Source organism: Amblyomma mixtum, chromosome 4 (genome assembly GCF_055824585.1).
Source record: "Amblyomma mixtum isolate Tamu chromosome 4, ASM5582458v1, whole genome shotgun sequence".
Taxonomy (NCBI): Eukaryota; Metazoa; Arthropoda; class Arachnida; order Ixodida; family Ixodidae; genus Amblyomma; species Amblyomma mixtum.
In genome coordinates this window covers 160,840,845-160,865,546 of record NC_143015.1, presented here as the reverse complement: position 1 = coordinate 160,865,546, position 24,702 = coordinate 160,840,845, and the positions used below count along the sequence as shown (strand labels likewise).

The 24,702-nt window shown below is 47.4% G+C and overlaps 1 protein-coding gene across 1 annotated transcript in view; it reads left to right on the top strand.

Moving 5' to 3' along the window:
* sdk (sidekick cell adhesion molecule) overlaps window positions 1-24,702 on the top strand; it is a 70,954-nt gene that overhangs the window by 17,057 nt on the left and 29,195 nt on the right. The window contains exons 7-20 of the mRNA XM_089541115.1: window positions 167-442; window positions 1,815-1,934; window positions 2,618-2,773; window positions 3,405-3,508; window positions 4,981-5,152; window positions 5,631-5,771; window positions 12,204-12,295; window positions 14,675-15,062; window positions 16,163-16,498; window positions 17,426-17,524; window positions 19,244-19,435; window positions 20,365-20,522; window positions 21,548-21,824; window positions 23,436-23,623. Of these exons, the coding sequence (XP_089397241.1) occupies window positions 167-442; window positions 1,815-1,934; window positions 2,618-2,773; window positions 3,405-3,508; window positions 4,981-5,152; window positions 5,631-5,771; window positions 12,204-12,295; window positions 14,675-15,062; window positions 16,163-16,498; window positions 17,426-17,524; window positions 19,244-19,435; window positions 20,365-20,522; window positions 21,548-21,824; window positions 23,436-23,623 (2,699 nt within the window). The remainder of the gene's footprint in view (window positions 1-166; window positions 443-1,814; window positions 1,935-2,617; window positions 2,774-3,404; window positions 3,509-4,980; window positions 5,153-5,630; window positions 5,772-12,203; window positions 12,296-14,674; window positions 15,063-16,162; window positions 16,499-17,425; window positions 17,525-19,243; window positions 19,436-20,364; window positions 20,523-21,547; window positions 21,825-23,435; window positions 23,624-24,702) is intronic.

The window sequence follows — 24,702 nt, the reverse complement described above, 5'->3', positions numbered from 1 at the left end:
CTGAACCCTCTTTGTTAGCCTCCACGTTTCTGCCCCATAGGTGAGTACCGGTAAGATACAGCTGTTGTAAACTTTTCTCTTGAGGGATATTGCATGCTCAAGAAAACTAGAAAGCTCAACAGGGAACCCAGTCTTTTTCTCACCTGTGTTCCTGGTGTGTGTGCAGTGCTGCCCTCCCTGAGCCAGAAGGTGAACGAGGAGACGGCCGTGGAACTGGGGCAGGAGGTGCGGCTTCCCTGCGTGGCTGAGGGCCACCCCGAGCCCCAGGTGCACTGGCTCCTGAATGCACGGCCAGTCGACGAGAGCACAGGGCACTTCCACATTGGTGAGGGCGGCAGCCTCGAGATCGGAGCTCTGGCTATGGAAGATGCCGGCGTGTACCAGTGCGTGGCGGAGAACCCACTGGGTGAAGCGCGGGCTTCCACCTGGCTTCACGTCAAGAGTGAGTTGACCACTCGTTCGACTAAGCATTCATGAGCAATTGGCTGGGCTGTTAAAACTGTGGTGAAGCTTTTGCCTCGAGGGCTTTTGTTGCCAATGCTAGTGCTCATCTGTTTTTACCTTCCCTCATGGTATGTCAGCAGCGCGCACTGCTTTCATTGTTATCTGTTTATCGCACACATGTTGCTTGCCGCGCGTGGCCTCCCACAGACTAAAAGGTGCATACGCACGGTACGCACCCGATCATTGACATGGAGCTTAACCCTTTGAGGGTCGAATTATTTTGAAGAAAACTTTCCCAGGCGGTCAAATTACTTTAGTGCGGATCTTGAATCTACAAAATGTATATAATCGAGAATAAATAGTAAAAAAAAATTAGGAACAGTACTTTGGTGACAGCATCACTCACAACTGGAAAATGTTCAATGGAATAGAATAGCAACGGTGATAAGCAAGCTAAGAGCAGCACCAATAAAGATAGAAATCAACTTTCGCCGCCTCTGCAAAACAGTGCCCACAAAGAGAAAACACTTTGCGCGCGACTCCGTTGCGGGGATCCCGCAGCGGAATCGAAACCGCGTAGGTGCGTTGCCACAGAGGGCGAGAATACCTCGCGAGCAACGGTGATAAGCAAGCTAAGAGCAGCGCCAATAAAGATAGAAATCAACTTCGGCAGCCCCTGCAAGATAGTGCTGACAAAAAGAAAACTCAAATTTCGCGTGACTCCGTTGCGATCACGCGGCGAAACCAAAACTACAAAAGGGGTGTTGCCGCAGTCAGTGCCGCCGCGCTAAAGCTAGACATAAGTTCTGCTTATCTCCGCAAGAAGGCAGCACAAAATTCAAGCACTTCTTGTAAGTCCTAAGAGGTGGCAGCACCCCCCAGTGAGCACGCATTGTTCTTTTGGCGCAAAATTTCAAACGGAAGATCGAAACCGTACCCGTACGGCAAAGACCTTGCGGGACAGAAAACCGCCGCCGTTTAAAAACCTTCAAAGGGTTAAAGACTTTAGCGCTGTATTTTCAACTGACACAACGTTGCAACATGCATTATTATGGCACACAGACGGCCAGATATTGGCACCGTGCACATTGCTGGTGGCATGTGGAAAGGTGCATGGTGTGCCTCCTTGTGGAGTTAGTAACAGCTATGTTCACTGCACATTGTCTTTCTTTCTGGGTCACCTAGACAGTGTGAGGAAGCAGGCTTTCCGCGGCTTCTGTTCTCCCGCTTACTTCTGTCTGCATCTTCACAGCATTCATGGTCATTAGAACAATTGGGCTGATGTCTTTTGTCATTTGCACTCCATGACTGTGTCGCCACAGTGTACCTCCATGCCTGCTGCTCACTCCTTCATTCCTGTGTGTGTGCAGTCTCTCCGCCGACCTTTTTGCGAGCCCCCGAGAACGTCACCGTCCTGGACGGAATGGATGCCCAGCTGCTGTGTGCCGTTGTGGGGGCGCCACTTCCCAACACCAGCTGGACGTACAACGGTTTGTTACACCACCTCTTGTCGCCAATACCACTGCTATGTGACTGCTGCTGCTAGCAGTTTCCCAACAACTTTATGAATCGGAAGTAGTGAGTTGCAGCAAAATCTTTGCAAGACAGCTTGCCAGAGAGGATTGGTGAGGGCGTGATTGTGCCCCACTTACTGATGTAGCCGGCTTGACAATGCTACTGAGTGCTCTCCAAGCCTGTTTTAACATTTCACCATGATTAGGTGCATTGAACACGCTTACCCATTCTGTGTCTAGTGACAAGCTCCAGAATTGTGCGGATAGCTCTGAGACGGATAGATCATTTGACCAACACAGTTCCCACTTCGAGTTATTGATCAATTCGCTCTCGTCCTACCATAAGCTTGCCGTCCCGGTTAGCTCAATTGGTAGAGCGACTGCTTCGGTGAAGCGGTGGTCCTGGGTTCGAACCCCGGACCAGGACGAATTTTTCTTTAACTACGAAGTTTCTGAGAAAGCTGTATAGCTTTCCTTTGTAGCCGTATGGCTGTGCTTGGGTGGATGCCAATGAGTAATTACTCCCTTATTACAAATCCACTCCACCTTGGGGGATTCCCCTAAACATTTGAGATGTCCCGGAGACTGAAACAGTGTCAAGTTGACCTGTAGAAGTAGCCTTTGTGATTCAGTAGTGCCGGCTCCTTTCCTGGCCCCAGATGTGGTGCCGGTGCACAACGAGGGCCGCAGTCAGATTCTGGAGAGTGGCACGCTGGTGATTGCATCGGTGGTGCTGGCTGACGGAGGCAAGTACAGCTGCACCCGTGCCAACTCTGCTGGGTCCACCAGTGCCGAGGCCTACCTCACTGTGCTGGGTACGTGCTGCCATGCTGCTCCATACTTCTTGAAGAGGGTTTTCCAGTCGTGCATGTCCTTCTCGAGAGGTCATTACGGTTGGTAAAGCTGCATGTGGGTCTTTATGATCAAGGAGAGTCTTCTATCACTCTAGTTTTCGATTTGTAAAACTGTGTGTGGGACCCTGTGGTCAAGGAGAGGCTTCTATCACTCGACTTCCGTGTGCGGTGTGGACTTTAATTTTGTTTCGTGAAGGGTGTGACAGTCTGTCACAAATGAGCCTCGAATATGCGAGAAAATGCATTAGAATGCAGTTCCTGAGGTGGGGTGCGAATGAAGGCTGGACCAACTGGTGCTCGAGTGTTGTTTTGGCACTATGCAATTTATTTCAACCTTGAAACGTTAGCAGTAGCTGACACGTGTGTTCTGATTTGTGGATCCTTACTTGTGACTTTTTGTGGATGCTATATAGACCAACACCAATCTGGGATGCAAGCAAGATGCGGTAGTGATGCTTTTGCCAGCTAGGAGTAACAGTTAGGTTTAAGCCGTATTGGAATACACGTGAACAAAAGTTTTCGAAGTAGTTTTCTGATTTTGCACCTGTCACAGTAGACATTGGTTGTTGCTTTCTGTTTCCTGCCTGTGCAGTGCGTACCCAGATTGTGAAGCCTCCCGTAGACACGCGAGTCATCTTGGGGTCAACGGCCGAGCTGCAGTGCCGCATCTCTCATGACCCGAGTGTCCCCTATCAGGTGAGCTGAAGGTCTCGATGCAGTTTTGCGGCACTCTTCAGAGATCAGCGAAATGACTTCTGATCGTGGCTCCATGTTGTGGAACGATCCACTAAAGAGAGAGAGAGAGAGCCGTTATACCATTTGCAGTTGACAGGTGTGCTTGATTATGTACAATCAGGGACAAAAGTGTCCGGACCACGTGTTCCTCTAACGAAGCCGATAACTCTGCTATTAGTCGGCGGCTGGAGACCACACTTGTGGAGGTAAAAGTTAAATTTTTGTTCTTTCATCTCCACAAGTGCGGTCTAGAGCCGCTGTCTGATAGTAGAGCTATAAGCTTCGTTTGAGGAACACGGGGTCCGGAGACTTTTGTCCCCGACTGTACAGTTGTGTCTAGACAGCTCAGCATATTAGGTTGGAATGGAGCCAGAATCTATGTCGCGTGTGTCTACCAGAGGGGAATATTCCCGCAAGCGGAGAGGGTGACCACGGGTCTCCTCAATTTGGCTGCACTTTCTACACTAGTGCATAAAAATGCTGCGCCAGTGCAATGCCAGTTCTTGTCAAGTGAGTGTAGCCTGACACTAGTGCACCCAGTGCAGTGGCGAAGTTGAGTGCAGAAATGCGGGTGGCCCTAGTTGCACTGACAGATTGAGTGTGAGAGTGCTGCATTACCTGAACTGGTTCAGAAATGTGCAGCCAAATCGAGGGGACCTCTTTGGAAGAATGTCGCTGAAGATCGAGTATCAGTGGCTGCACAGGCTTAAAGGTGCAGTGAAGAGGAATCTGAACTTGTCTTTTTGCCACGGGAACTCGATCTACACATTTATAGCATTCTTAGAAACTGCGACTTATTGCCCTGTGTGGCCGATTTCCCAAATTAAATCGAATTAACGGCCGGCTCCCGTCCTTTTTTTTTAATTCTGCCTCGTACGGTGGGCGGAGTTGACCAACGTGTGGAGTGCCTTTCACCCAGTCCCGTGGCGACTTGCCGCTCTGCCTTCGGCGGAGTAATACGTAGTAGTCCGTAGTAGCAAATAGTCCGCGCATATTTTTATTCCTGCGGGCTTATTTTGCGGCTATATTATCTGCGAATGAAACTATTGATTCATGGAAACCTAAAAAACAAAATAAAGCGAAAGCAAAGCCTCCACGGAGCTGGCTGAAAGGAACTTCACGCGTTGGTCGACTCCGCCCATCGTACGAGGCAGAATTAAAAAAAAAGGGCGGGAGCCGGACGTTAATTCGATTTAATTAGGGAAATCGGCCATACAGGGCAATAAGTTGCAGTTTCTAAGAATGCCAGGAACGTGTAGATCGAGTTCCCGCGGCAAAAAGACAAGTTCAGAATCCTCTTCAGTGCACCTTTAACGTATGTGGCGAGCAGCAGTGATGCAGGAGGAGAAGCAGGATGAAGGGACTTCAGACTTTACTGCCGTCGCATCCTCCACGTGCAGTGTAACTAAGTGCCCCTGAAATTTCTCTTGCAGGTGAGCTGGTACTTTGATCAATCGCCAGTCAGTTCGTCATCCAGAGTGCGCCTGGCGCCTGACGGCACCCTGCGCATTGACCAAGCACGCAACACCGATATCGGCACCTACACCTGCGTTGTCACATCGCCAGGGGGAAATGACACCCGCTCGGCTAAGCTCGAGGTTATTGGTGAGTGCACAGGGCTGTGGCGGCTTTTGGGGGTCTTTGCATTCTCTTAAACACTGCGCCCTAACTGCTAGGTTAATGTCAGCAGGTTTAGCTTCATTCCCTCCTTTAGTTCATTTTAGGTTTATAACTGACACGTTGTTTCCCTTGGTAACAGCTTTTCTTGGCAGTAAACGAAAAGGTGTTGAGGCTGAGCGTCTGGAAATGTGCAACTTTCCCAAATAGCTCAGGCGTTCATGGTGTGATCTTCAAGTTTTGATTTAGTTTCATTTTCGCAGTCAAAATTTCCTGGCACACTCTAAATGCACCTTGTCTAGACAAGGGATGAGATAGAAGGGAAACGTGACGAATGCTAGACAAGAACTGTTGTGAAACCTTGAGGATTTGGTATCGGTTAATTTGAAATTTCTGATTGTGAAATCTCCAGTGTGAAGTCTGCTGTTTGGAATTCATCTGGGTGCTATCTCGTGACTTCGTGCAGAACTGCCCCACCCTCCAGGTCACGTGAAGGCTTCGGTCACAGACACCATGCCCAAGACGGTGAACGTGAGCTGGTCGCCTGCTTTTGACGGCCACAGCCCCATCACCCATTATGTTCTGCAGATGAGGGCCCTCCCCACTGGTAAGCGCAGTTTTAGTTATTCTTGGATGGATCATTGAACCGACGGGTGAAGTTACGCTCGTGTAAGGGCCGCACACCGGCGCAGGTAGTGACCGCAGATCCGGATCATGAGAGGGAAATAACTAGAAAAATAAGAATGGGGTGGAGCGCATATGGCAGGTTCTCTCAGATCATGAATGGTAGCTTACCAATATCCCTGAAGAGAAAAGTATACAACAGCTGTATCCTACCGGTACTCACCTATGGGGCAGAAACGTGGAGGCTAACAAATAGGGTTCAGCTTAAGTTAAGAACAACGCAGCGAGCTATGGAAAGGAAAATGATAGGTGTAACGTTAAGAGATCGGAAGAGGGCGGAGTGGGTGTGGGAACAAACGCTGGTTAATGACATCTTAGTTGAAATCAAGAGGAAGAAATGGGCTTGGGCAGGGCATGTAATGCGAAGGCAAGATAACCGCTGGTCCTTAAGGGCAACGGAGTGGATTCCAAGAGAAAGCAAACGTAGCAGGGGACGGCAGAAAGTTACGTGGGCGGATGAGATTAAGAAGTTTGCGGGGATACAGTGGTGGCAACTGACAAAGGACAGGGTTAATTGGAGAGACATGGGAGAGGCCTTTGCCCTGCAGTGGGTGTAGTCAGGCTGATGATGATGATGATGATGATGAAGGGCCGCACCCCCAACTTGGCAGCCGGTAACCCGGAAAAAAAGATAAGAAGTCGGCCAAAAGAATTGCTGCACGTGCGCATAATTTTGCCCGAGTGGTACGTTCTGCTGGGAGCTAATAGATGATAACTGCCCAACACTTGGCACAGCCATGCGTTGACCCATGCGCTGGACTCCACCTGGGAACATGAACACACGGCACCTCAGTGCTGCTAACTATTAAGAGCGTTGGCTCTTACTCATCACGTTTCGAGATTTTGTGGGGTCTGCTACCACCCTGAGATCACAGCGCCATCTGTGGCAGCAACTAGAAAACAGCACATCTCGCATCTCATTCATATCAATTCTAGTAAACCAAACAGCTAACACTCGTTACTTCAGTGTCTTGCAGACGGTGGCGGCCTTTTTTACGTGTGCTTGGCGCTTGCACCAGAAATGGCACAGCGTTATGCTGCATCTAAGCTAGAAGGAGGTGCTCCATGTTAACAGTATGTTTCCTTGTGCAACGTACCGCCCATCAGGCTTGTGCATCCGGCGTCGCTAATCCAAATGTGGTTTGCACCAAAACCACAGCGAAAGTGGTTTGAATCTAGTCACAGTTTAACATAACAAATCTAAACTTGTTTCCAGTTTGCCATCGCTCGATAACCTCGCGTTATAATTAACATATTGATTTCTGGAAAGCCTTCGTCATTGAAGCACATGGAAAAGTAGGCCAGGTGAAGGCCACTTTACACTGAAAACCGTAAGTCACACGCATGGAGCAGCGGTCCTAATGATCGGCGTCATTATTATCGGTCAAGCAACTAGATCTTCGGAGGAACTCAGTAACTTAAAATCACGTGCTGTTGCCAGTAAACCAGTCTGTCAATCTGTTTTACTCTGGTCGCGGTTAATTTGGGCCAATCGTTGGGTGCTCGTCCTATCATCCATAGCTGGGGCTACACTGTTCTTCAAAGAAATGGGTGTCGCAGCATAAAAGTATGGGCGTAATCTGGGCTCTGCTGTAGTCGGAAACATTTTTTGAAAAAATGCTAGTCCCGTGTTAAGGGCCACACCCAGCAAAATGGGGAAAAAAAAAAGTGCGACTCTTACACGGGTATGTAAAGTAGTATTTCATTGGTGGAGGATAATTAACAGATGAGAAAACAGGTCACCAATATGCCATGTGAAGTCCACGAGGTAACAGGAGTGCTTACTGACCTCTCTCAGCTGGGTGCGACCAGCTTTGCTGCTGCTGCTGCTGCTCGCCACATGCATGCTTTGGCTCTTGGTACAGATGATGATGTAGATGATGTATTGATTCATCACTGCTGCCAACTGGGGCAAAGGTGGATGGGAAAAGGGGCAGAGACCAGTGCGGAGTGGGGTGAGCGCTCAGCCTTCCTTCGGCGCTGAGGTAGCTGTGAAGACATTTGGCTCTCCTGTTCATCTCGCGCTGTTATCAGGTCACAGACAGGAGCATTCCTTACAGGCTGTTCAAGTGTTCTGAGGCCAGTGTGACTAGGGATGGAGATGCTGTGCCCCGCACTGCGTTTGCTTGGTTGAGAATGCATTGCCCTTACTCTCAGGTGCTTCCGCTTCTTGGTAATAAGTGCAAGAGTTATGCTCAACAGCTTTTTTTGGCAACGAAGGAAAATATACGGGGGTCAAGTGTGTGCAAATGTGCCGCTCCACCAAGTACTAATGTGGCTTCTGTGGCTTTGTGTTGATTTCATTTTCGGTTCTTTTTTAGCAGTCGGAAATAAGTACTTGTTCCAGCTGATTCCTTTGAACAAAAGCTGTTTCCAACATTCCTGTGTTGAGCTCTGTTGTTATTACATGTACGATGAGTTGAAAAGAAAAATGTTGACATTCGTAGTGTTAAACTGGCAATAGGTCTGCACGCACAGCTCGTATTCTTGCGATCATATGGCAAGATGTGTTGGACTACAAGATGACCCATCAAGGAGGGAAAATGTGGGGTGCTTTGTTTAGCTTGCTGTGAACAAATGAAACCTCACAGCATCCTACCAGAGTCTCACCACCATCCATCAACATTCTGGGTTGCCATCAAGATGACCAAATTATCAGGACATTGTAATGACAGGTGCAGTTCAACTTGAAGCAGAGTTTGCTCAAGAAACTGACAGCTGGCTTGCTGTGCTCTGTAATACGAATTTCAGTGACAGCTGCTACTGGGTGCGTACACTGCGGAGACTCGAGCAGTTTTATCCTAGCACGTTATGTCAGCTCATCGAGTGATGGCTGGGATGAGGACCGTTACCTTAGCCTCGCTCTACCAGACAGTGTGGCGTACATACATGTACTACTCTTTGCTTTCCCTCATTGTCCTCACTTCAGTGTCCTCTGGCCACCTTTCTCACGGCATAGATGCCACATCAGGTTTCAATTGTCGCTTTGGCTGGCGTGCCTGATTCTTGTTTGGCTGTCCTCGCAAGCTGTGCCTTACTCACCGAGCCTGGGCAAGTGTGGGGGTTGGGACTGAGCTGCCACGCAAGATCATCATCCCTGCACTTTCCAGCACTCTCATAGCACATCTTCAGAGCGGGAGTCACAGTGTGCTCATATCAGTAAGCTGGAAAACGTGCAGTGGTTTTAAGTACCTGCTCCTTGTACTCGGTCTTGTTTTGCCTGAATTGCCTGTGGTTTTTATGCATTAATCGTGCATCACAGGATATCGTTGGGGTTGAAAGATGGTGCAGGGTAGAGGAGACACAGGAGTACCAGACAACTGGACCAGCACTGGTCTTCCTCTGCCTCACTCACTTAAGTTCTAACTGGCATGGCCTTCCATCTTCATCACTTTGCATTCCATTCTTTACCATAGCAACTGGTGGCAGTTTCAGCAGCATTCTCTCTCTGTTGCTTTCGGCCTGGCTCTTTATTGTCTGGTCTAATGAATGGAAAGTTTTCTTGCCATCTTGTATCTTGTTACCCAAGTTGCGGTTACCATTAATCACATAAAAGTTCATCCGATCTTTTACTTTTACTTTTAGCCGTTAGCGTTAACCATTACCTCTTGTATGAAAAAATGTATGAGCAGTGATTAATTGATTGCTGCCTTCTTCTTTTCTTTTTTTCTTCCTTCCATTCCCTTCTCCATTTCCTTTTCCAAATTTTGACCTCTACAGAGGACATGTTTTGGCGTGAGTACAGTGCTAATGACTTTTGTCGCCTGCTGATCTTGATGTGGGTTGTACTGCTTATGCTGCTGTTTATTTCTTTTTTTTCTTTTTACCCCATCTCCTTTTCTGTTGTGTGGCGCAGTTGCAGAAATTCATTTGCAGAGCTCACAGACCTGTGTGCTTCATCGCCTTTTCTTTTTTCTTCTTCTTCTCCTCTTGGACTGTTGCATTTATGCTTGTGCACCGTTTTGTTTTGTCTTTTGTTGCCCAGTCTTTTTGCTGTGTTCTGCTAGTGTCGCTTTTGTGTTTCTTCCTCTTGCACTGAGCATCATGGTTTTAAGCTGACAGTGCAGTGTGTTGCAAGCATGCTGCATTGAGTCACATATGCTTGCCTCCAACACGCAGCTGTAAAGGAGTGACTCCGCACTTTTTTTTTTTTTTGCTTCGTAGCATTTCCACCTTGTGATGCAGAATCAGACCCAGGAGCTACCTGGATGTTTTGTGCTTGGTTGTTGCTCCCTTGTTGTGGGCTTTGGCCCCTGGTGTCGGGGAAAGCACTGCACTTCATGCTGCATACCTGCCAACTCTCCCGAATTTCGGCCGAACCTCCCGATTGTGTGAACTCGACCCTGTTTCTCCCGAAAACTGTCCCTGACCTTGTTCAGAATTATTTTCTCTGGAAAAAAAAAAAAAAATCACTGGATGATATATATGGGTGAGCCGGAATGGCTAGCGGAATGGCTAGCTGAAGCCAACGAGACCACAGCTGCTGCAGCTGCAGACAGAGCTTTGAAACTTCTATAATTTAGACTGCAGTTTTTCAAGAGGAGCGAAGTCCGAAAAGTCAGTTTTTCAAACTGAACAGTTTGTATCTGGTGCTGATCACATGGTGCAGAAGATGCCACGTTTAATTTTTTCTTGGTTTAGTGCATTTTTGTGAACTTCTGGGCACTTTTCTGGGCTAGTGGATGTTTTTCTTGTGTTGGTTAAGATGTGTCCCGAGAAAGTGAAAGCAAAGCGGAGGGTTCGATTCCAGGGGCATGGTGGTCACCCGAAACCATCTGGGTTATCTCACATTAAGTAAAAGGAAGGATGTAGTGTGTGGCCTGCAAAAGATAAGCACAGTTGAAACTGCCCAGGTGACACCCATGCATTCTGCAAGCTGGAAGGCCATTTTTGAACCCAGTAAATTTTGGAAAAGATGAAACGGGTGGTATTGTCTCCTAAGTTAGAAGAGAAGAAAGCAGCTATGCGTGCGTTGTTCATGAAGTCATGATACAACCATCGGAAATGGTCGGATGGTCCTCTATGAGTTGTCGTGGTGAATTGCGAATCTTGGGAATGAATTAGCTTAGACGCTAGCCGTCGTTTTGACCTCTTGTGACACACGGTTTCAGAGAAAAAAAAGAGTAATAAAGGGCACCAGGGACCGTTGGGTCATAACTTTACACTCCAAAACTTCTGTTTTTGAAGTGCCACCACATTTGAGAATCCGTTCGGAAAATGTGCTGTGGAAAATATGTGAAGTCAGCAAAGTCCATTGGGGCATAACTTTACACTCCAAAACTTATGTTTTTGAAGTGCCACCACATTTGAGAATGCGTTCAGAAAATGTGCTGCAGAAAATGTCTGAAGTCAGCAAAGTCTTGAATCAATTGCAGGGTCACTCTTAAGGGGGGACACTGGTCTTGAAAAAGAAAATTTTATTAATTTAGTCATAGTTATGAAATTTCTAGGGCACATGTATTTTTGTGCGCTGATTCTAGATATGTCATTTAATTTCATTTAAAACAATTCCTTGAGCACTTATGCACTTTTTATTCTAGTATTTTGTGGAGAGTTTTGAAGAAAATTTGCTGCGGGAAACTCGCTGAAATGTATGCCGTGGGGTTCTCTTGACACCAAGGACTACAATAAAGGGTGAAATTGTCTTCCTGGCTCTCATAGAACTTGAGTTATAGAGTTTTGAAGTTGTCGCTTCAGAAATGAGAAGGAAAGTGTGTATTCCTGTTTCTGAAGTGGCAGCTTCAGTACCCTATTACTCAGGTTCTATGAGAGCCAGGATGATAATTTCACCCTTATTGTATTCCTTGGTGTCGAGAGAACCCAATGGCATACATTTCAGCGAGTTTCCTGCAGCAAATTTTCTTCAAAGCTCTCCGCAAAATACTAGCATAAAAATTGCATAAGTGCTCAGGGCATTGTTTTACATGAAATTAAATGACATATTTAGAATCAGCACACAAAAATACATATGCCCTGAAGATTTTGTAACTGTGACTTCATTAATAAAAATTTTTTTTTCAAGACCAATGTCCCCCCTTAAAGCAAGTACCAATCCTGCACACATGCTGCTGACACGTGCATTCCCCCCCCCCCCCCCCCACCCCCTTTCATCTCTCTCAATTTTGACACTCTGGAAAGTTGGCACGTATGAGGCTGTGTTGTGCTTTGCTGCATGATGTAGTTAGGCAGAGCATGGGCAGCTTGAGAGGTGGCCGGCACTTGTCTGGGGGACGACGTGTTGAGTCGCTGTGTGTGTGGTCATGGACGTGCGCCCTGGGAGAGCTGCAGCCACACCGCTTATCCGAGCTTTTCAGGCGTTGGTAAACTGACCTTCCTCGCAATTTGCTGTTTGCAGTGACAGTTGACTCCCTGGCACCGTGGACAACGGCACGGTCCAACATTTCTGCGGATGCTACCTCCATCCTGGTCTCGCAGCTAAAACCTTCCGTAAGCTAATAACGAGTTGAAAACTTTCCCTCGTTCGGACAGCTGTTCTGCTGTTGTGAATTCGTATACTGCAGACTTGCACCTGAAATGCATACAGAGGCCATTCATTTTTAATTTTGCAAAAAGTGCACTTGTTGGCAGACCTTCTCTGAAGATGTCTGCTGTTTCTGCCTGTCACTTGTTTTCCTATGAATGATTGACTGACCAGTTGTTTAAGCTGTTGATTGAAGCCATTGTATCAGAGTATATAAAAATGGTAGCCATTCTCTTATTTCATTAGCATTGCATCATCTGACCAGCTGAGGTTGTGTGTGTGGCATTTGACTATCAAAATTAAGACAATACAAGAAATTGGATTTCATCAGTCAGCACAAAAGTACCCTCTCATCCGTCATCAACATGCGGTCAACAAGTTGCATTCCTGCACCACCCGTGTTTGTGTCGCCGGTGTTTAGCATTGTGTGCTTCAAAAGGTGTTTGCTATATGATGGCGGCCAGCAGTGTTGGCCAATCGCGGCAAGATAAAGTGAACAATCTGAACACCGGCCCCAAGGTTAGGTGCAACAGCCCATGTGTCACTTCAAGACATTGACCCCTCACACACTTATACCTAGTACCAGGTTAAGGACAACGTTGAAGACAATGTTGTCATTACATGTTGGTTTACCATAGCCTCAATTGGTTCACTTTGTTTTGACTATTGTGTATTTAGCTTTGTTCCTTTTTTCGTATGCACTTTGTTTTATTTATAGCCTTCTGCCATCGTACCGAGTTGCTTATTCAATGTTTCTACGAACGGTGACGTTCTAGTACGTATTTTTGTGTTTACTTGCAACGTTTTTCGACTGTTTTTGTGAATTTATTCATTTTGGTGTTGGTATTCCTAATTATTGTATTGTTTCGCTTTTTTAATCATATTTTCTTGCAGCTAGTTTTCTTTTTGCAATCATGCGTATCATTTTTTGCAGGCATGTCTGTGTATGCGTTACCCCCCCTTTTTTGTAACAGTTTCTTTTTAAATCTATGTACCACTCCCCTCAATAATGGCCTGTGGGCCATAAGGGTATCGGAAATAAATAAATACCGTATTTACTCGCATAATAGGCGCACCCCTAGTTTGGTCGCGAAAAATCAGATTTTTTTATTTCCGCGCATAATAGGCGCACCCTGAACTTGGCACTGTGATCAATACTGTATTTACACAATTGCAAGCCGACGCCTCGCCGCCCCCCACCCCCAATCTTTATTTTAACAAAGTTTTTGCTGAACTGACTACTGGTCCACACTAGTGCTGCTGCCGTCGCAGCTGCTGCGGACCCACAGCACGTACAACGACATCGTGTAGAACAGCCGCACTCACACTTTAAACGTCTGTTTGTAAAGCTTCATCTCCAGCCGGAAACGTTCCCGACTTAGGCCCGCGAAAACCTCGGCGCCTGGAGTCATGTACGAAAATTTAGGCACGCCACAGACGCAACTGCCGCACTTCTTGGCCACGTCGAGTTTCCGACCTGCCGCACGCTTGCCGTGTTCGAGAGCAAACTCCCAGCCGTGTAGCTATTAAGGTGCTTGCCCGTCGAGCTAAAACAGCAACGCTCCGCTGCAAAGCCACAAACCATGATGAACTACGCGCTACCGCAGATCCCGGCACTTGATAGCAACAAAAAAAAAAAAACCTGGAGCTGGTGATGCTGATGGCGATATAGATAGTGGACGCTCGCGGCGGAAGAAAACATTGATGATGATGATAAGCTTGGCCTTGGGCGCCCTTCGCGGGCGGCGTCTGGAAGCTCCTTTGCGTGTGTGTGGCCTGTGCGATCAAACGCCCGTTGCGCGCAGCCGGAGCTGATCGCGGAGGCCTGTAAGCATGCATTTCAAAGGCTATTCCCGCGTGGGTCATGGAAAGTTTCGGTGCGGCCCTTACACGTTTTTTTTTAAATATTTTCTTCAGGAAAACAGGGTGCGGCCCGTACACGAGTGCGTTTATGCGGTATGTTCAATTTTGCGAGTCAAAAAATTTCCAGAAACTTTACCCCGCGTAATAAGCACACCCCGAACTTTGAGCCGGATTTTCTGGAAAAAAAGTGCGCCTATTATGCGAGTAAATACGGTAAATAAATAAAAGAGGTATTGAATACTAAGCATTTGGATTGAATCCAATGTAGAATACTTTACTATTCCACTGATTATTCAAAATTATCGAATATTCACACAAGCCTACTTGTGATTGCTTGTTCATGCAACAGACAGCTATTGCAGCCATGGAGCAGACCTTGTTTGATACGGGTCATTATTACATTGAAGGATCTTTGAGATGTTGTTTCTGTTGTGTGCTTCTTTATTCCAAAGCGTGTAATTGACTGTGGCCTGGGCTTGCAGGTGAGCTACCAGTTTCGAGTGAGTGCTGTGAACGGTGTGGGTGAGGGAAGCCCCGGTGGGCCTACGGAACCAGTCTCGGTGCCCCCCGAGCCCCCAGGTGGTCCACCCCAGGGCGTGGTCGGGGCTCCGCGGTCGGCGACCTCCATCATGCTCCAGTGGCAGCCTCCGCTCGAAGGCGAGCGCAACGGTCGCCTCCTTGGCTACGTGGTGCGCTACCGGCTGGCGGGCTACTCGTCCAGTGCCTGGTCCACGCACAATGTGACCACCACTCGGGCCCTTCTAGAGGACCTGATTGTCTGGCAGAACTATGCAATCGAGGTGGCTGCATACAACGAGAAGGGGCTGGGTGTCTTCTCTCCTAGCATTCCAGTGCGCACACTGGAGGGAGGTAAGGCTTGAATGCTTCGTGCTTCTCTGTGCCCCGGCTGTGCATGAAATTTTAAATTTGGCTTGAAACCTTTGGCATAGTTGTTTACCTTGACTGATTTGTTGATTGTGTGTGTAGTGGCAGTACTGTTGTAATCACAACATGGGTGTATGAAAGGAAAAAAAAAAAAAAAGTAACGGTGTAATCCGTGCTCCGCCTAGACTACCACAATGCAGGAATATGTGCATGCTGAATCGCGTTTTGTTGCCATAAAGAAAGAACGGTTTTTGAGAAAATGTGCTTTTGTTCATGCATGTGTTTTGTGCTGTTGTCCACGATGGCAAGTAACGGCATGTGATAGCTGAAGTACGACACGTAATTCATGCTGGTTGCATAGACGTGTCGTGAAAACATGCAGTCAATGCAGTAGTGCTTCTCGTGGTCGTGTGGAAACAGCTGTTAACAATCATGACTCAGAGTAGTTTGTGCATGAACTCTGATGACAGCTGTGATTGCTTAGTGTCGGCGTTAAAGTCCCTGCGAATGACCCCAAGGGGAACGTTCAGTTTTCCCACAATGCATGTGTTGAAAAAGTAGAGGCACGTGTAGTGTTCGCATGGTAATGGTGGTAGCAACAACTGTACTTTGCTAAGGCGTGAATGCACCCTTGCCTTCCAATGAAGACGAGGCACAGGAAAGCCATTTATTGGGGTACGTTTATCGGTAAACCTCCCCCAACTTTCAGTATAGCATAGCCTCGTTCCACGGGTTACGAATTCTTTTCCATGTTTCGCTCTTAAACATCATTCCTCTCACAACAGTTACGGTGGGGTAGCATTGACGTAAGTATAGTAAGTACTTTGGAACACAGCAGACGAGGTAAAAAAAAAATAAATAAAACTACCTGCTTCAAGAAGCATTGGAATCACTAGGCCTGATGTGAAGCAACTTGGGGCATTGAGATATACGTATGGGCTAGTTTGAAGCACATCAGGTATAAGGATGAGACAGATGACAACACTGAGGGCATTTTCGTTTCTGTGGCTGAAAAATAAATGTGGAGCAGGTTCATAGACGCTCAGTGGCGGCTAAGTCCTTTTTTTTTCCATTCCCTTTTGCAGTCCCTCAGGCTGCGCCGACTGCGGTGCGAGCGGATGCGGTGAACTCGACCGCTGTCCGGGTCCGGTGGCTTCCGCCCGACCCGCAGCGTGTGAACGGCATCAACCAGGGCTACCGCGTTGAGGCGTGGTCCCGGGGCCAAGCGGTGGGTCTGCCGGGCTCATCGCCCGAGGCCACCCTGCTGGTGGCACCGAACGCCGGTGCGCCCACCACGGAGCATGGAACGGTCGTCACAGGGCTGCGCAAGTACCACACCTACAACATCACGGTGCTTTGCTTCACCAGCCCGGGCAACGGACCACGCAGCAGCCCAGTGCTGGTGACCACCAAGCAGGACGGTGAGACAGCCACTTTCACTTTTGTGGAAATGGTGTGCAACGAAGGAGGAAGACAATAGAAAGATTTGTTGTTCATGAGCCGCTTGACAAGCACACTGAGTCCTTCCATTTCTGCCAACTTTACAGTTTCCTGGTGCTACTTTTTATTATGCATTCTTTCCTTCAAAGCTTTGGAGTTGAATAAGTGTCATTCGAATAAGGAATCTCATTAGTTTTATACAGTTGGTTCCGTATATGTCGAATTATTGTCTGTATCGAACAATCTCAACATCCCCATGAAAATCTCATGCTATAGTAGAGCGCTATTGCTCGCGTTTATCGAACTCCTTTTCATCAGAGTAGTTGTTGTATCGAATCGAGCGTTGTGCCCTTGCAAGTGGCACTTGTATAGAGCCGGTCACATGATCACTGTTCACCTGTGTAGATGGGTCGGATGCGTGGCCTCAGGGACTTGCATGTAGTGCTAGGGCTGTAAAACAACATGGTGAGGGGAATGTGGGTTGTGCGTGAGGGTAGTCTTTGGTCTCTTCTTCTTGCTCTCCCTGTGGCACCGCTGTCACCTGAAAAAGGCAGCATTTGGTGCACATGTTGTCATGTGGTGAGGCCTACCTGACTGACTGAAGTCTGACAGCAGCCCGGCGGTTTTTATCCGCTTTACTCTTGTTGCATTTTTTTTTTACATTTATTCCGAAATAATTGACACTCTTTAAAAGAAAAAAGAAAACATGCAGCAAAAGATCAATGGCAAGTCTAGCATCTGTCTTGTCTGTCTCTTTTTGTCCTCGTCTGACTGCATTAGTCGAGATGCCTCTGACTCGAAACCAAAGCCAAACCTGGAGATTTTTACCTGAAGTTTCTATAAAAATCATCAGCTTCTATAAAGCCATCACTAGTGCAGTTGATGCATTCTCGACCTTTTGCCAACAGTTCCTGGACCTGTGAAGTCACTCAAGTTCGACGAAATTTTGGACGTGTCAGTACGTGTGCTATGGACACCTCCCGAGGACACCAACGGAATACTGCTTGGTGAGTTCTGCTTGTGATGGCATCCAACTTTCTGCCAGAGCGTCTGCAGTGAAATGAGTTGCTCAGGGTAATTTTCGTGGTGTCCATTTCTTGCACACTCTCTTGTTGCCTTCTGGGGGGATGTGGGAGAACTTAAGTGCATTTTGCTGCGGTCACTTTCATGTTTGATACCTCGAAATGTAATGCTGGTGCTCTTTCTGGGGGCTCATTGGTGGATGCCTTCAGCTTGTTATGTTGTGTAATGTGATATTTAGTAATTTTGTGTTCTGTGGGAGAATTGTGCCTGTGGCCAGAACAGCTCATGGCACATTCATCCCGTTTAGATTATGCTTGAAGCCTGGTAGATCAACCCTATTAGGGACATGCGATCACACAGAATCCACCTGATGAGTATGCCTATGCTCTTTAAAAAGAGGAAAAACAGAATGCTCAAAAGTATTCGAGCACACGGTGGAATTCCCCAAGTGCTTGTTTGTGCGCTCTCGGAATTGCAGGGGCCTGCTTGGCCTACTTGCCTCTTTGCTATCCAGAGCCCCAGAACTGCATCCCTGCACGAAGCACCACTGCTGCGGCCTTTTTTTTTTCATTCTTGGTGGCATCCTCAAAACAAGGCACAACACAGAAAGGTGTAACTATGGCTGAAATTTCAGGCGCGTTGCAACTCATTGCTCAGTTTACTGACCTCATTTATACGACATGCTGCCACAAGACCACGCTGTGTATCTGTGATTGCTTGCTTCAGCCATTGCCGAATGTCTAGGTTACGCAAAAGTCGAAAGTTAGCGAAGGCATCATGCATGGTCCAGAAGTGGCAAACCACGCGGATGCACACCAGTCAGAGGATGTGGTAACAGTAACTTCAGGAATGGGGCCTTGTTGTGTGGACCATTCTTGTAACTTGGTGCGGGTGCTTTGTCATCACGGGCCAGCCTGAGGAAATGTGTGCATGTCTCCCCTTCCCCTGGCAGACGTGCTACACTACAAAAGCATAGTGTGCTCCATGGAGTGCAAGCTTAAGCGGAACTCCTCTAAACTGGGTCCTTTTGTTGTAGCTTACGAGAACCCCACAGCACAATGTATGGGAGGTGTACCCTTATGTTGGTATGATCAGGGCAGATCTTTGAAGCAAAGACTGTATATCTGTGACAAAATGCTTTAAGGACCAGACGTTTTCATTGCAGTACCTATGATAGCTGCTATTTCGCCTCTTATATAATATGAACCAATGAAGAGTGTGAACAGTCTCATATTTCAAGTTTCAAAGTGGGTTTTCAGTTCTGACTGCAGCCAAAGCCCCTCTATGGTCGCCGACACTTTTTTCATGTACCGGCAATCTTTGAAGAACACCGCTGCTTTTTTTTCTGCATCTGTGTATGGCTTTTTCGGTTCTGATTTCTGCCTTCCACCTGTAGTCATTGTCCATTTTGTATCCGCTCGTATCCGTGCTTCGGCTCGCCTCGAGGCATACTTCAAACTCGAGCAGTTTTTGTATTGTGGCACTGCTATGCTGTTTCTCGGCCTCTAGCTGCTTAACCGACTTGTTTCGCGCTCAGTAGGCAATAGACGAAAACCACAGCAGTGTGACATCACCGCAAACAGACTCTCTCCTAAAATACAAAATGGCAGCGTTTCCGTTCAAGAGAAGCTGGAGCTGCCAGTACTTGTAGTAAGTATGGCTGCCTTGACAGCAGCATCCTAATGCCCCCCCCCCTCCCCCAGGCTACACCCTCAGGTACTGGATCAAGGATGACCCGGGGTCAGCAGTGTTGCGCAACCTGACGGCTGACGAGAGAGAGGCCGTGGTGCGAGGCCTGCGCCCAGTCACGTGGTACACCTTCGAGCTCTTCGCCTGGACAGTCATGGGGGCAGGACCCAGTGTGGAGGCATCCATCAAGTCCGGCATCCCACCAGGTGAGGAGGACTCTGCAAGCATGCAAACCTGGTCCTACTGGACATGGTTCCTTCATGGAGCAGAGTTTAAGAGCTGCACTGCAATTTTCACAGAGTGCCAACTGATATTCAGTGCTGAGAGTACAACCCACAGGAAAGAACTTGCTTTGTGCCAGTATAATTGCATTTGAAATCCAGTGCAGTGAAGTTCCCAGGATGCACGTGGTGACTAGTTGTGAAATAAATTTTCTTTTTTTTTTAATGGCATACAGGCCGTATTATGGATTGAGCCTGGCAGCGCATTGAAACTGCTCTCTAATCCAGATATTACCTAATCACTGCTCTCTTTTTGTTTGTATGTCAAACTGCGGTATTAGACTTTTTTTGACTGACAGCAGTTGTTATCCAAAGAACTGTAAACAAGACACTAGTCTGCAAAATAGTTTACTGCTCTTACTACAAACGAGTCCTGCTTCCTTATTTGATGCCTAGTGGGCGTCACAAGTATAGCAAATTCTGTTACGAAGGGTGAAAACAAAACTTGTTTGCAACATTTTTTTTTTATAGCTGTGTTTTGTGGAGAAGTGGTTCTCTTTATTTCGAACTACCTGTACTGGTATTCAGAATTATTCAAAAATATTCGATTCAATTTGCAACCAACTTTTATCATTCATATTCGCTTCGCACCCAAAAATTTGATATTGGCACACCTCTAATAAATTTGCTTTTTTCTGGCCATGTTTCGCAGATTTTATTTGTAATTTAACTTGGCAGTATTCGAAAAATATTTTGTTTGATTCACTCTCGATTTTTAATATTTGAATTCACTTTGCACCCAAAACTTTTCTATTTGCACAGTTCTAGTTGCCATTGGTTGTCCTCTACTTTCTTGTCAAGGTGGATGACTTGACTGACCTCGAGTTGTTATCCATCCCCCCTCCAACTTTCAGTACTGCCCAGTGCCCCCAGACGCCTTGCTGTGTCCAACATTGGGCCATTCTCGGTGATGCTCCAGTTCACCCCGGGCTTTGATGGCAACACCTCCATCACGCAGTGGACTGTAGAGGCCCAGACGCGGCGCTCCGAGCACTGGATACCAGTCTACGAGGTTCGTGCTTTAATTTTTGCGTGTGCTAATGGTGCTTTTGAAGCACATCTTTTGGCTTGCCCTCCGGTACTTTCACCTCTGTAGTGAGTGCAACGCAGATGATGCAGCTGCATAAGAAACTAGATATGATACATAGATGCCCTACTGTGTAGTCGAGCAAAAAGATGCAAATGATTGGGAAGAGGTTGGACGCTGAGATTAACTGTGCTCGAGATGTGTGAACGGGGCAGGTGAACTGGGCTCTGGCCATGTCAGCCAGCGTTCAGTCCTTTAGGGAAAGTAAATGCTGAAAAAAACAAACATACAATTTTCCTCAGACATTCAGCTACTGTTACGCAATAGCATCAGAGGTCCCATTCATGAGAAATCCGTTGTTCGTCCGTCCGTCTGTCCGTCCATGTCACGAAGAAGCAGATGGCCCACCTGCCGTGGTGGGCCATCTTCTATGTTTGGCTGTGTTGGTCGCACTGGCCATTCGAAGAGCGCAGCCACACCACTTGCATGTTAAGGGGGTATGAGGGTCTTAAAATTAATTTTTTTTTATTTGTTAACATATCTTGCTGAAACTTAGCATGCAGGTATATCATTGGATGCTGATTTCAAATATGCATTAAGATTTCAAATATCTCGCCTTGAAGGATATATATGGCAAAATAACATATCCCACTCAGCTCATTTCTTACGGGTCTTTATAATAATTTATCACTTAAAAAAAAGCGTTTTTCAGCATTCTATGGTACACCTGCGTGCCAAGTTTCAATAAGTTATGTCGACAAATAAAAAACAATTTTTTTAGACCCTCATTCCCCCTTAAAGCTAGGAGTGGACGACTCTGCACATTTTTTTTTCTATGCGCCCTTCTTGACCACTGCATTTCCTGGCTGGTGTGTTTTTTTTGTTTTGTTTCCGCGGTCCCTTGAAAAACGTTAACAGCGGGGTTCTACTGTAATGTAAGACAACAGTGATGTAACAGTGGCCATGTAGAGTGCAGTTGAGCACACTGGGCGTCCCTGGGTGCTGTGCAGACCAGTGCCCCCGAGGCCCGGACGCTGCGCGTGTCCCCGCTGGTGCCCTTCACGGAGTACCGGCTGCGGCTCGTAGCGGCCAATGTGGTGGGCCCCAGCCCCCCGAGCGAGCCGTCCCAGTGGTTCCAGACCATCCAGGCACCCCCTGCCCACCCGCCACGCAACGTCACCGTGCGGGCCGTCAATGCCCAGTCCCTGCGTGTCCGCTGGACTCCACTGCCCCAGGTGGACTGGTACGGTGTACCACGGGGCTACAACGTCTCCTACCGGGCCAAAGGTAGGTTCTCTTCCTTTGCCTCCGCTGCCTTCGAGCTCTTCTTAGTTCTTTCTCTGGTTTTACGGGGTCAGCATCTGCGAGCCAGGCGTGGCTCTGCTGGTGGGGCAGTGTGTGCCAGGTTGTTGCCTTGCCAATGGAAGCACGGCGTGATATTCAACTTGAGTAATTACTCCCTTAATTACTCCTCAGTAATTACTCCTCAGGGAGTAATTACTCCCGTAATTACTCCCTGATATTGAGTAATTACTCCCTTATTACAAATTTACTCCACCTTGGGGGATTCCCCTAAACATTTGACCAACACTGTTCCCACTTCGAGTTATTGATCAATTCGCTCTCGCCCTACCATAAGCTTGCCGTCCCGGTTAGCTCAGTTGGTAGAGCGACTGCTCCGGTGAAGCGGTGGTCCCGGGTTCGAACCCCGGACCAGGACGAATTTTTCTTTAACTACGAAGTTTCTGAGAAAGCTGTATAGCTTTCCTTTGTAGCCGTATGGCTGCGCTCGGGTGGATGCCAATGAGTAATTACTCCCTTATTATAGATATTCAACTAAGCGCGCTGGCTGCGATGGCTCGAAAGCATGCGAAGACGTTATGGTGGGATCACAAGGCTATTATTGCTCTCTTAAAATAAAGAAAACCAGCAAAGCGAGGCATGTTTGTGAAAAAATTTCTTTTGATTTCACTCCACGGATAGCCCTGAAAACATTACCGATACACACTCATACTGTATTTGCCGAATTCCAAAGCACACCTGTTTTGGGGAAAAATAGGTCTTAAAATCACATGCGCGTTAGATTTAGGTACAATCCAGCTTGCAGTTTTCTTTTTTTTCGGTCACGTAAATCGAGTGCACGTTAGAATTGGGGGGGCATGTTAGACTTGGGTAAATACGGTAACTATCCTGTGAGTTTTTGTTATCCCAGCACAGAGTGAAGCTGCGGGAGATGAGAAGGCTTTTGACGCTTAGTTCTTGGGAAGCACCTTGCCACAAGAGATGGAAGAGAGGACTAGAGAGAAAGGAGGATGAATGGCATCTATGGGAGGGCAGGTGCTTCACCTGATAGTGTGGGAGTGATGTATTGCCTTCATTTTTTGCAAGTTGAGCAGGGACCTTTAGTTGCTTGCGTAGACTACAGGGGGAGGCGTGCTGGCTTAGCTGCTTGTGGACTGGGGAAAAACAACTAGAGAGCCTCTTTGCCATTGTTTCAGCTTGCATATGTGTCTGCTACTTGCAGCCCTCTTAGAGTGGATAACAGTGATGTCAGTGTGATGAAATTCAAGAAAGGTGTGGACTATGTGCAGTGAAACAGAATCAGTTCACTATGCAAACCAAGGATGGGAGTCTAAGGCCAGTATTATTGGATTGTTTTGATTCTTTTCCTCTTGGTGGTGGTGTCTTTTGGTGATTGGCCTAAGTAGCGCCACTCCCCATGTTGTCTTTCTTTCACCATAGACTCAAACCCTGTGGTGATGTGGTCGTGATGTCATCTGCGCCATTCGGGAAAAGCGAGAAAGAAAGACGGATGTAGTAGAATTGAAATGTTACTGTTACGCTGTACTGACCCAGAAGGGCGTTCCTTGATTGGTGTGTTCTGCTTGCCATGCGCAGATGAGCCAGACTTCAAGTGGACGGTGGTGGAGGACCACAATGCCAACAGTGTGGTGCTGGATAGCCTGCATGCGTTCACACCCTACGAGGTGTTCATGGTGGCCTTCAACGATGTGGGTGCCAGCAGTGCCAGCGCCATCTCCTCGGAGCGCACTCGTGAATCAACGCCCACCGCAGGTCCATCTCAGGTACTGCACTGACTTCCTCTTGAAGGGGGGGGGGGGGGGGGGGGGTTTGCAGAGCGTCCAAGTTGTGAAAAAAAACTCGCCAATTGTTACCACACCTGTGTAATGTGACCTTCTATGTAGGCAATTTGTAGTGGTGAAAGCGATTGAAGCACTAGTGTGCTCCTCTCCTTTCTACTTGTACTTTGTGCTCCTTCTTCATGTTACGCCAGTGACGACATAGAACTGTAAAATGTGCCCTCAACAGGTGTTGCAGGGAAAAAGAAATTGTGGCGCTAAGCTTGCTGGCTTAACGCATTGTTAAATTATATTAATTCAGTAAAGAGTTACTGACTTATGGCTGATACTGTATTTTATGGTAGAGCGCAGGGCTATATCACTAAGCCAGAGCTGTAACAGGTATTGCTTTAAAAAAGTGAAGAAAGCAGTGCAACACTGCCATTATATAGCTTCCGAATGAATGTGCTGCGCTGTTTGAAGCAATCTTAGCGGCTTTGGCACATCAGCAGTGGAAAGAATCTTGAGGGGGGGGGGGGGGGGGAGGAGGGTGCATTTGGTGTTCCTGAAACTTTTGCGTGTGTTTGGCGGGAGCAAAGAGTTGGGTCTTTCTCCAGCAAGTCTACTCAGAAGAGGGCTGATTTCCAGTGCCTTCAGGGCCGCAGGAATTTCGGGGTGAGTGAAGGATGCATGGTGGTGCACGATCCAGTCTCCCATGGTCAAAAAGCTCTTCGAAAAGTGCAGAATTTCAAATGTCATGCATGGCACTAAGGATGAAATGCTTTGGGCCATTGAGAGTGACAAGGAAGCTTCGAACAGCGGTGATGAGTGATAACGATTTTGCCGGCCGGGTGGTGAAAGGTGTGTCAGTGGCACCTCTTACTTCATCGCGACATTACAGCAGTAGCAATAAACGTTAATTGTTCTAAGGGAGAACAAGATTCATTTCTTCTTGCGATCGAAAGCTTTCGCTTGCGATCTTGTGCCAAAAAGTTTGGTGCCTCTGCCCCTTTAAATCTTGGGGTTGCTAAGCATAATCGTGAACACAGTGTCAGAAAGGCTGTGAAAGAGCACCTGCATGGGGA